General features: G+C 35.4%; 1 protein-coding gene across 6 annotated transcripts in view; it reads right to left on the bottom strand.

Annotated features, from left to right (window-relative positions):
- PCYT1B (phosphate cytidylyltransferase 1B, choline) overlaps nucleotides 1-12,009 on the bottom strand; it is a 116,526-nt gene that overhangs the window by 13,765 nt on the left and 90,752 nt on the right. For all 6 annotated transcript variants that reach the window (XM_074300895.1, XM_074300898.1, XM_074300896.1 and 3 more), the window contains one exon: nucleotides 5,052-5,194. In XM_074300895.1, coding sequence (XP_074156996.1) covers nucleotides 5,052-5,194 — 143 coding nt within the window. The remainder of the gene's footprint in view (nucleotides 1-5,051; nucleotides 5,195-12,009) is intronic.

The following is a 12,009-nucleotide window of genomic DNA, read 5'->3' as shown; positions in this document are numbered from 1 at the left end:
CCTCAACTTCCTTTAAATCTCAGCTAAAGCCAATCTTCTGCAAGAAATTTTTTCTAGTCTTCCTTAATTTTAGTGCCTTCCCACTGGGAAGCCTTTTATTTACCTTATCACTTGTTGATACAAAGTTTTTGTTTTTGTTTTTGTTTTTTAATGCTGTCTTCCCTTAGATTCTTGATCTCATTGAGAACAGGGGCTGGGGCTAGGTTTTTTTTTTTTTTTTTTCTTTGTTTGTTTGTTTGTTTTTGTTTGGTTTGGGCTTTTTTGGTCTTGCTTTGTTTGTTTATTTTATATTTCTTTGCATCCCCAGTGCTTAGCACAGCGTCTGGCAGAAAATAGGGACTTCTTAAATGCTTATTGAGTTTTCTAAGATCTTGGTAAAATAGTATGTGGGGGGAAATACTGAAGATTCCTAGCCTATTGAGCTCTGTGAGAAGAAGAAAGAATTGAAGGGAGCACTGCTTATTTATAAGGAGCAGAGATAGTGAGGAAATTTCCCCAACCACAGCTATCTAATGCTCAGATCATATATACTTTGTAGTTGATTGTATTCATTTAGTTATATGTTTATTTTATTTTGGAAGTATGATTTCATTGCACAGCTCAGCAAATTGTCTATAACTTTATGAGTTTTAAAGATTTGTCTGAGAGAGGCTGACTTGCTTGGAGGCCACACAGTAAGTATGTGTCAGAAACAAGACTTAAACTCAGATCTTTCTCACTTCAAGTCTGGATCTCCACAGGCAGTTATCCCTTCCATATCATGTGGGCCAGGAGCACAGAGTCCCTGCACTCTGGAAATTTTTCTGGCCCTCCCTTCATACCAGAGAAAATAAATTATGTATATTTATAGTATTAAAAGATAATGTTTGTTGATGTTATACAATACTATACATATATGTTATGCAGTTCTGAGTTTCTAAACTTTTTCTGTGCTGGTTTTTGTATGACATCTGCAGATTCCACAAAACTCCCCAAATATTCCCATTTAATTTGTGACCACCTGGGATATATTGAACCCTTGATGGGGAAAGTTATGATGTGTTTGGTTGAAAGCAAGTCAGCTTCTGTTACAATGACTTCAGAGAGCGTATATATGAATTATTTGGTAATGTTGGAGTCATACATTGTGGTATTCAGAGAAATTATGATGTGAAATAAAGGTAATTAGAGAAGAGGCTCTCAAACATTTTGGACTCAGGGACCATTTCCCATCTTAAAATTTATTGAGGCTAGGCTAAGTCCTTTTCTGGACTGCTATGAGGTATTCTCTCCCTCCTCATAGTTTCTTCCCTTCAATGGTGTCTTTCTCCTTACTATAGCTAACTCTGGTTAGTCTACTAAACTCCATTATGGATTTAACCTGCTAATCAATGGTATACTCATGGCATATTCCATTAATGGATTCTTTCACACCCATTTCCTTACTAACTCTGTTGCTCTCCCATATCTATTTCTATTTATCACTCCTAGTGCTTACTTTACCTCTTCATTTTGTCTGTAACCTCTTCTCTTAAATAAAAATATCTTTTGTCAAAGAAGAAAAAAAATTTATTGAGGCTGCCAAAGAACTTTTGCTTAAGTGGGTTATTTCTATCACTAATTATCCTATTAGAAAGTAAAACTGGTAAATCTTTTAAAAATGTGTTCATTTAAAAAATAACAAGTCTATTATATGTAAATGTAAGCAATATACTTAATAATTATATTTTCTAAAATAAAAGTTAATAGGAAGAATGGCATTGTTTTATATATTTTTGCAAATCTCTCTAAAATTTAGATTAAGTGTATTCTCCTATTTGCTTCTTCATTCAATATGTTGCAGTGTTGTTTTAGCTGAAGTATATGAAGAGAATCTGGCCTCATACAGATAGACAACTGGAAAAAGTAGGAGTATTTTAATAGACAAATAATGTCTTGTTATAAAAATATTTTGTTATTTTCATAAAAATTGTATTATTATGTTGTTACAAACATAGTATTGTTATAAAAATAATTCTGACTTCAAGAGCTTCTGGGATTCTTAGAAGTCTTTGCAACAAATTGGAGAACCACTAGAGGCAGGGGAGCTGAGTTCAAGTCCAATTTCCAATATTTACTAGTTTTGTAGACCTCAGTTTCGTTGTTTATAAAATGAGGATAATAATATAAATGTGAATGATTATGTCACATACAACTTGGAATATCTGGATTATTAGCAAGACACTACAGCTTGGAACTCTTTGGTTATTCAGAGATTGTCTTTTTATAAAATCATTTCCTAGGACCAGAGGATCCTAAATCTAGAACTGGAAGGGACCCTATTCCTTATTTAGCCAAGTGAGAAAACATAATTTAGATTATAAACTTAAAGAAAGAAATGCCTTACATTTTTATACTGTACTTAAAATTTCATCTCTTGGTCTCCATCCTTTTAGTCTTCCAATTTTGTAACCTTGGATTATGCTCAATTCTTTACTCTCCTTCATTCTATTATTTAATCAGTTTTCAAATATTGCCATTTTTACCATCACAAAATCTCTCCCATTTGACCATTTCTTTCTGGTCTTAATTCAGGCCCTCATTTTTCTAAATCTAAATTATTGCAATAGCTTCCTGCCGTCCCTTCCTCTGGTTTCCCATCATCTGAGTCTATCCTACACATTGCTGCCAAAATGATTTCCCTTAAGCAAATTGACCATCTCATTCCCTATTCAATCAACTCTAGTAATTCCCTATTGTCTCTGGGATGAAATATAAAATCATTTGCTTAATTTTTGAAATCCTATACAGCCTATCTTTCCAGCATTTCCCTTGTTATTGTTCAGTCATTTTTCAATCATGTCTGACTCTTCATGACCCCATTTGGGGTTTTCTTGGCAGAGATACTGGAGTGGTTTGCCAAACTGAAGCAAACAGGGTTAAGTGACTTGCCCAGAGTCACACAGCTTTATATAAGTGTCTGAGGCTGGATTTGAACTCAGAAAGTCTTTTCAGTATGTCCAGTGTATGTGAATTGCTTTTTCACACTCTGGGAACCAGTAAAGAGCTAGCTCTCTGTTCTCCACTTTGCCTTTTTTTCCTCCATGGCTTTTCCACTAGCCATCACACATTCCTAGAAGGCAATCCCTCCTTAACCCCGACCTCACAGAATGTCTTTTTTCCTTTAAATTGCAGCTCAATCACCATCTTATGCATGAGGATTTTGCTGATTATATCAACTGCTGATGGCTCCTTCCCTAACTACCTTATGTTTTGTTGCTTTGCTTTATTCTCTTTATAATTATGCTTTATATGTATATGTATGTATGTATATAAAATTACATATAAAAATTTTAAAATCATGTTTTTATTTATATATTTACCCATTTTCTCCCTCATTAGAGTGTGAGCACCTGGTGGGTGCTTGTTTTTATGTCCTAAGTGTTCAGTGTTTAGGACATAATAGGTGCTTAATGTGTTTGTTGTTTTGAGTTCTCCCTCTTAACTTTGTGTGTGTGTGATGGAGCCATCTGATGAAAATTATGAACCCCTTCTTAGAATAATGTATTTTTAAAAACATTTATTATTTAAGAAAATGCTAAATTTCAGATAGAGGTTAGTAAAAATAAAGATTTTTTTTTTTCCCATTCAAGTTCACAGATTCCTGAAATCTATTTTTCAAGGTATCTGTTGACCCCGGATTATGGATCCTTGATTGGAAGATAGTCTTTGTGAGTAGCTGTGGCCAAAAAATTCACGTGTTAGTGGCCAGTCTACTGATGATGTACCTTTCTGACTTTAATGATTGACTCCAACTCCCTAATTTTAGTCTGAGGAAACTGAGCCAAAAAAGTTTAAATGGCTTTTTGCACGTACATAGCTAGTAAATGTCTGACCCAAGTCTTCCTGACTCCCAGCATGATTCTATCCCCTCTATCCCTGGGAGTACACTGCAATATAACAGAAACAGAATGAGGAATCTCATATCCAGACCACAATTCAAGTGTTGTCTGAGACAGATCTAACTTATCCTGCTTTATTTTGAATTATACAGACCCATATCCACTGGGCTTGGGCTGTATTTTCAGCTGGCCTGTTCTGTGACTTACTATCACTGAAGGCAGTAAACAAGCTTTGGAAAAATTTGGAAGTGAATTTATCTCTACCTATACCTAATCTAATTAAATTCAGGTTATTTGGGGTTTTTTATTTTTAAAAATTGTATTTAATCACACACTTGAAGTTCTTTTTATCGCCTGATGCTTAAAAAATTTTTCAGTCAATCTTTACTACCTTTTCAATGGCATGATCAGAGCCTAATCTGGGGAAGGGTCTTTATCTTCAAGGCAGTCAGCTTTCCTTCCCAGATTGCCTTGAGAGCACAGTCATTGGCTATGAAGGCAAAACAATAACCACTACCACTCCCAATAACCATCACTCATGTCTTGAAGGGATCAGTGATCAATTACGTATGCTGTGAGATAATTATAACTGCAAATAGTTGTAGTTTTCTAGACAATCCTTCCCCCTAAACATTTTGGCCTCTAGATTTTGTTTTAAAAGATTGAAACTGGATGTGGATTTCTTGTAATGTTCTTTCAATCCCAGGCAAATGTAGCTATTCAGATCTTCCAGCACGTCTAATAAGATTCTAGGCTACCATTTTTTGCTTTTTGATGTCTTGTTTAATTATGTTATAGTTGAACAACCGCTGTTTTATTAAGCTAACAGAAGTGGTTCTATGGGAACAACACAGCAGAAACACAAAAGAAACTTAGGCCTTTAGATTCTTTCTACTAAACTAATTAAGTAAACTATGGGAAAAGCCTCTGAGGTTCTCATGAATAAGTCACTGACCTTGAAAAATAAAAATAAAGGAAGGCTATTTTGATTTCATTTAAGTACAAAATATCTGTCATTAAAGAAAGAGTTAATCCTTGACCCATTGGGATAGCTAAAAGAAATTTTTTGCCTTAATCAATCAATAGAGGAGTTACAAATATAGGAAAGACAGGACATGGGAAATATCTATCCTAGGAAGTGATATTTGTCATAAAAGCTGATTCAAAGAGGGAAGAGGGAAATGCACTTACATTTATAAAACTAACATTCAGCTCTTTGGCCGTGTACCCCCTTTGGAGGTTACGTCGGGCATAAACATCATAGTCACGGACAATTCTAGTGATGATGTCTGATGTCGAGATGCCTTCTGTTCTCTGCGTTGGGACAAACATTCCTGGTCAAAGGAGAAAAGAAGAAAAAAATTAGATTCACCTCAGTTTTTACTATTTAACTCTATTTGTTGGCTTTGCTATTTATTCACCAGAGACTCAGAATCACATTTTACTAAATGGGGAGAGAGTTTAGTGCTTGTCCTTCAGAGTCCGAAATTAGGGGACATAACAGTGGGTGTTAGATCACTTCCCCTCCATATAAAGAGTTTATTTTATAAATCTGCAGTTATATATCACCTATAGGTACCTTTAGATCTAATGTGCACAACACTAAATACAGCCAGGAAAACACAGGAAGTCAAAAGCAAGTTCTAATAGATATTCTATACGGTTACCAAGAATTATACTCTCTGTGTTGATTAAGAGGAGAAAATATGTTCCCAACTTCATGAATAAATCATTGATGGTTTGGGAGTGATAGTGTATATCTGTAATCTCTGCTAGTGGAAAGCCTGAGAATGATAGACCTTTGAACTTAAATATTTGAATGACTATCAAACTATAACATGATTAAACAAGGCATGGTAGCCTAGAATCTTATCAGAAGTGATGGAAGATCTGAATAGCTGCATTTGCCTGGGATTGAAAGAACATTACAAGAAATCCATACCTAGTTTCAATCTTTTAAAACAAAATCTAGAGGCCAAAATGTTTAGGGGGAGGGATTGTCTAGAAAACTACAGCTATTTGCAGTTATAATTATTTCACAGCATACATAATTGATCACTGGTCCCTTCAAGACATGAGTGATGGTTTTTGGGAGTGGTAGTGGTTATTGCTTGCCTTCATAGCCTGATTGCTAAGTCAATCAGATGTCCTGAGTTCAACATCAATATGGCGAGCTCCCAGGAGTGGAGAGACACCAAAAAAAGGGGAAGAACTAGTCCGTTCTGGAAACAAAACCAGTCAAAGCTTCTATGTACCATTTAGGAGTGAGATTGGGCCCATTAGAATATGATGGAAAATAAATGGCCGAGAATTATGCACAATCAAGGCCTGCCTCCCCTAACATGAACAGATATGTAAAAAATATATCTCTTAACTGCTATGGAGGAAGAAATATGGCAGAGATGGTAGCCCATGAAAGAAGCAGGAGGTGAAAGACACATCTTGGATGAAAAGTGTTGTAGCAACACACTGATGGGAGCAACTTCTGCCAGCGATCCCAAAGCTAATCTGTCCCTAAGGCACAGCCTCTCTTGTTGCAGCAACCCCTTTCCTGCTAAATGTAGCTAGCGGGAGATCTCATCAAGTATCTCAGATCCTAAAGACACAAATTTGGATATCAGGGTCTAAATAGCAGAAAAATTAAATCATTGTCTGCTGCTGCCGGCATAAGTTTGGGGCAAGGGGAAAGATTTGCTTTGACTAGATGAGAGGAAGGATCATGAAAGAAGAAGAGAATACTCTGGTGATATAATGAGGCACCCGTCTTTTTTTCCAAATCCTAATTATTGCTCTGCTAAAAATATTCTGTAATGAGCACGATCCCAACCTTTCTTATCATGCTTTTCAGGATTGCAGTATTTGGCTAGGTAGTTATTTTAGGAAACAGCAAAGTGCATGTTAATGAGGGGAAACTTTCAATGGTAGTAGGGTATAATAGAATGATGATGAGTAATCTGGACTTTACAGTCTATTTAATTTAAGCTACCTCTTTTTAGCAATCTGGGTGATAAGATTCTGACATGTCACTGTGACAAGCAGAGCCAAGTACTCTAAGATTTAATCCACATTTCAGTATCTTTCGTTCCATTTGGAGTGATTTTAGGCTCTTAAATTAAACTATTATCCGTGTGCAAAAGCCAAATGTGACTGCCTGAAATACTTTTTAGATTTCCTTCACAAATTGTCTGTTATGCTCTGCACTAGCTTCTCTCTTTGCTGATCTCAACAGAAATCAGATAAATAATTATGTGGTGGACATTGATGGACATCAGCAGGACAAAGCAGAACAGAGCAGAAAATCTCTATAGCTGGTTTTTATCTTATAGAAATACCTGTTTATGAAAATTCACATATGCTCATGTTATCCTCATATTCCTAAGATAAGTAATTTATTTCTTGACTCTTTACAATGGAAATGGCACACAGGCAGTTAGGTGATGCAGTAGAAAGAGAACTCAGCTTGGAGAAGACCTGAGTTCAAATCTCACCTTAAACATTTACTAGCTGTGTGACCCTCAGAAGGGTATTAACCTTGGTCTGCCTCAGTTATAACAACTTCCTCTCAGGGTTATTGTATCAAATGAGATAATTTTTATAAAGCACTTAGCATAGTGTGTGTTACATAGTAGGTATTAGTTATAATTTCTATTAGTAAATGGTAATATTGAATTTCTCAGAGTTAAAAAATAAAATGAAGAGGAGGCCCAATCCAAACTAAAGGCAAATTTATGGATATCCCCCAAGGGAGAAAAATAATATTTTTGCTATGTGATAGCAATGCAACTATAAAGACAATGGATTTCATGGAAGTGTTGGTTAATAGAAAATTCTGATTTTTAATAAATCAGAGGGTTTATTATATTGTGGGAAAGGAGTAATAATATGTGTATGAGACAGACAGCTTTTGCATATGACACAGAAAATATAATATCCTATTAGGTTTATTTGTTGACTGAAAGAAAGACATTTGAATTGATAGAATGATACCTTAAGTGCTCTTCTCTAACAAGATATTGTCATGTGCATATATAGCAAAATCATAAAAGATTGTCCAAAAGATATAATGATGGAAATGCCATTCAATGATCATCCAGTTACTATTACCATCAAGCAAGCAAAAAAAAAAAAAAGCAAAAGGTAAACACTCCAAAGGTAACTGCCACTGTCATGGAGGATGTCCCAGTATTGGGTTCAAATAAAAGAGAAATTTCTTATATAAATATTGAGATCCTCTAATTATTCCTGTGCAAGGATGGTGTTGTATTGATTGTATCAGAGCCTCCTAAATGATATTCATGGACTTTCATAGTTTTTTTAGGCCAGGAAAATAAAAGTGGATAAAAATGTCTATTATTCATATTATAACATACTGAATGTACAGACAATCAAGTCAGTCCTTATGATACATATAGAGTATTCTAAAAGTCTTAGAGCAGTTTTAAATTTTTAAGGCTTTTAAAATCCTTTGTAGATCTGGAAAGGCATTGGGCCTAGAGTTAAACAGAAGGAGGATTATAGGTTGGATTGCCTACTGTCATTTTAGAGATTCCAATCTTCTGCCTTACATAAAGACCTTTTTAACTTCAATGTACAGGTAATATTCTAAAGTTTCAAATCATGGAATATATTATCTCTAAAGAATTAAAGTTGTAGATTACCCAAAGCATAAGAGATTTGTGGTAGGTATAAATTGGGCTGTAACATATTCCCAGTGAAGAACTATGCTGCAGAAACAGCATAAAGAATACATCTGAAAGACGTATGACCAGAAAAGTATGGATGTCAGTGGTATAATGAGAATTGCAGGTATACATAAAGTGTATTCAGATAACCTAGGGCATAAGCATTGCCATGAGTCCTTCTCCTTTCCCTTAGTATTAGGACTATATGTAATCTAACTGAAGAATGGTGGTGTCCATGACAGAAATAGGGAAATTAGGAAAATGAAGGTGTTGGGGGATGGGGTGGAATATGAGTTCAGTTTTGAACATATTGGGTTTGAAATGCTTGGAGGAGATCTAGTTTGAAATGCCCAATGGGCAGGTGATAATCTAAGACTAGAACTCAGAAGAGAGAGTAGGGTTGGATATAAATCCTGGAGTCACATGTACAGAGATGAGCATTGAACTCTAGAAGTGATGAAGTCCTGAGGATAGATAGTATATAGGTAGAATAGAACATGACCCAGTACAGATCCTTAGGACATAGATGATGCTCCAGGATGCTCATCCTGGGTAAGCACTATCCATTATCCCTGTGGACCATGTGGTTTCAGTAGGTCCTGAGGGAAGGTGAGACATAGAGAGGTAATTGCCTGACTCCCTAACAAATCAGCATTCTTTCCAGCCAAAGGAAAGGACAAAAGAAGCTGTGCTGATGGTCCTGGGCACATCTATGGTGAGAGTTAGGGATGACTGAGAGACATCCTACCTATGTCCATTCAATATAAAGAGACTGAGAGAAGGCTGAGTGTATCCCTCAGGAGGAGTTTATAGGAAGTATAATAAGAATGACATTGAATGAGAAGTTATGAATGGATTGTACAATTGGAGGGATTATCCACAGTGATGAGATCAAGCTATGGTTTTAGTGATAACTGTATTTTGTTGTATGAGTGGTCCCCAATGTATAAGTATGACGCTTATTTTAAAAGTCAGTTATTTGGAATGCAGAATGAACTATCTCTGAGAGAAACAATGTTTTTGTTAAAAATCAACACAACTAAGGAAGAAAAGCAAAGCTGGGTAACAATTTTTACAGATGATGTTTCTAATAAAGGCCTCATTTCTCAAACATATGGAGAATTGAGTGAAATTAATAGATAGGTTTTTGGTTTATTTTCAACCAATTTGACTGTCCCTTCCTAATATCTTATGCTGAATCTTCATCCAAATCCGACTTCTTAAATGTGCTCAATAATGTGTCCTGAGTCATCCCCTCTTTCTCTGTTCTTTCTCCACAATCAAATCAACTCTCTCATGGGTTCAATTATGATCTCTATACAGGTGACTCATAGATATCTATATTTAAATCTATCTTCCTCTCTTCCCCTCCCTTTCCCCCCTCCCTTTCCTCTCTCCTTCTATCTTTCTCTCTCCCTTCCTCCCTTTCTCTCTCCCTCTTTCCCTCCCTCTCTCTCCCTCCCTCTTCCTCTTTCTGTCTGTCTCTTTCCTCTTATCACCAACTACTAATTGGATATTTCAAAAGGAATGCCATGCAGACATCTCAAAAAGCATATTTAGATCAAATTAGGCTATTGTTATTCCCCAAAACTTACCACTTTTTTTTTTTATCTATTTCTGGTTTCAGTATCATCTTCCAGATACCTATATTTAAAACCTTGCAATTATTATTTACTCAACCCTACCCTTTACTCCAAATATACAATAATTTGCCTAATTTTCTTTTTTTTTTTTGTTAAATCTTTTTTCTTTTCAAAACATATGCATGGATAATTTTTCAACATTGACCCCTGCAAAACCTTGTGTTCCAAATATTCCCCTCCTCCCCATCTTCTCCCCTTGATGGCAAGTAATCCAACGTAAGTTAAATGTGTTAAAATATATGTTAAATCCAATATATGTATACATATTTATACAAGATAAATTGCACAAGAAAAATTGGATCAAAAGGGGAAAAAATGAGAAAGAAAACTAAATATTTGCCTAATTTTCTCATATCTATCTCACAATGTTTCTCACACCATTAATTTCTTTCCACTCATATAGCCAACCACCCTAAATTCTGCACTACTGCAATAACCTTCTAACTGGTCTTTCTGCCACAAATCTCTCTTTTCAAATTAATCCTTCCCAAAGCTGTTGCAGTAATATTTCCAAAGCATAACTCTATGTCATTCTCCTGTTCACCAAATACCAGTGACCTCCTAGTACCTTTAGAGTCAAACATATACTCATTTAAAGCCATTTAGAACCTGATGTAAATTTTAGATTTATTATACATTACTTCTCTTCACTTACTATAAGGGTCAGACGCATAGGTTTCCTTGCTATTGCTCATTCACATTTCCTTTCCTATCTCTGCTCTCTCTAGTTTCCCCCCAAAAAAAGGTCAATTCCAACACCACCTCCTACATGAGAACTTTCCTGATCCCCCAAATGTGACTATTTCCCCTGAAAAAAAAAATCTTCAATTTATGTATTTATAAATGTACATGTTGTGTTCTCTATCACTTCCCTAAGGCTACACAATCACCAAAATAGTAAATCAAGCCTAAGTGGCAGTATTTTTATTTTTTTTTTGAAATTCAAATGCTCACACTGAAAATTTAATAATCAGCACTTATAAGCCAGTGTTTATGTATACCACTAACTAATAATATTACATTTTCAATTATCCACCATAAACTCATTTAGGTAAATTAAAATTAATTCAATCTGGAGTTTGAAAAACTATTCTAGCAATGACTATTTTAATATGTAGTTGATTATCTGAAGCCCATAATATTAATGATTGAAATCAATGCAGCTAAAAGATTGGTATTGGTGAAGGGTATTCAGAAGAGGCTGCTTTTCATAAGATTCATAAAAAAAGAGCTGCTACCGTTGGCTATTTTTACTCTTTTGACTGTTGTTCAGAAAACTGAGGAACAGAGAAAAATGGATGGTTCACTAAGCCTGAGGGAAAGAACACAGCATCCAGCAGGGATCAGTTCTGTCCTCCTAAAAGTCACTTGGTGTAAAGAAGGGTGCTGCTGAAATGTGAATTATGAAGTAGGAGAGGAGGTTGAAATGGCTTTGAAGTCTAGCCACTGGAAAATAACCATCAAAGGGAAGGAGTCAGAAAATGAACAGTAGCAGAATAAAAGTTGAAAAAGATGGAAATCAGCAAAGATCTCAGGAAAAAGAAAATCCAATTTCATACTTTGAACAAAACATAAACCGACAGAGAAGGGAATATGGATGGATCATGCTTCATTTATGCATGTTTGGACATCTGTGAATAAACATTGCCTGATGAGGCAAAGAACCTTGTGGATTCCCAAGGGAGCATGCAACCCAACTCAAGAGACTCCTTAATGGTTCAGTAGAGGGGGGGAAAGTTTCAAAGGAGAAAAAAAATTATAAAAGAAGAATATGTGGTCTGCACATAGAAATAATTGGCAAAACTGAAGAATTTGAATCCATGG

Source organism: Sminthopsis crassicaudata, chromosome 3, assembly GCF_048593235.1.
Source record: "Sminthopsis crassicaudata isolate SCR6 chromosome 3, ASM4859323v1, whole genome shotgun sequence".
NCBI classification, from domain to species: Eukaryota; Metazoa; Chordata; class Mammalia; order Dasyuromorphia; family Dasyuridae; genus Sminthopsis; species Sminthopsis crassicaudata.
The sequence above is the reverse complement of the archived record's forward strand: the minus strand, read 5'-3'. Positions and strand labels throughout refer to the sequence as shown.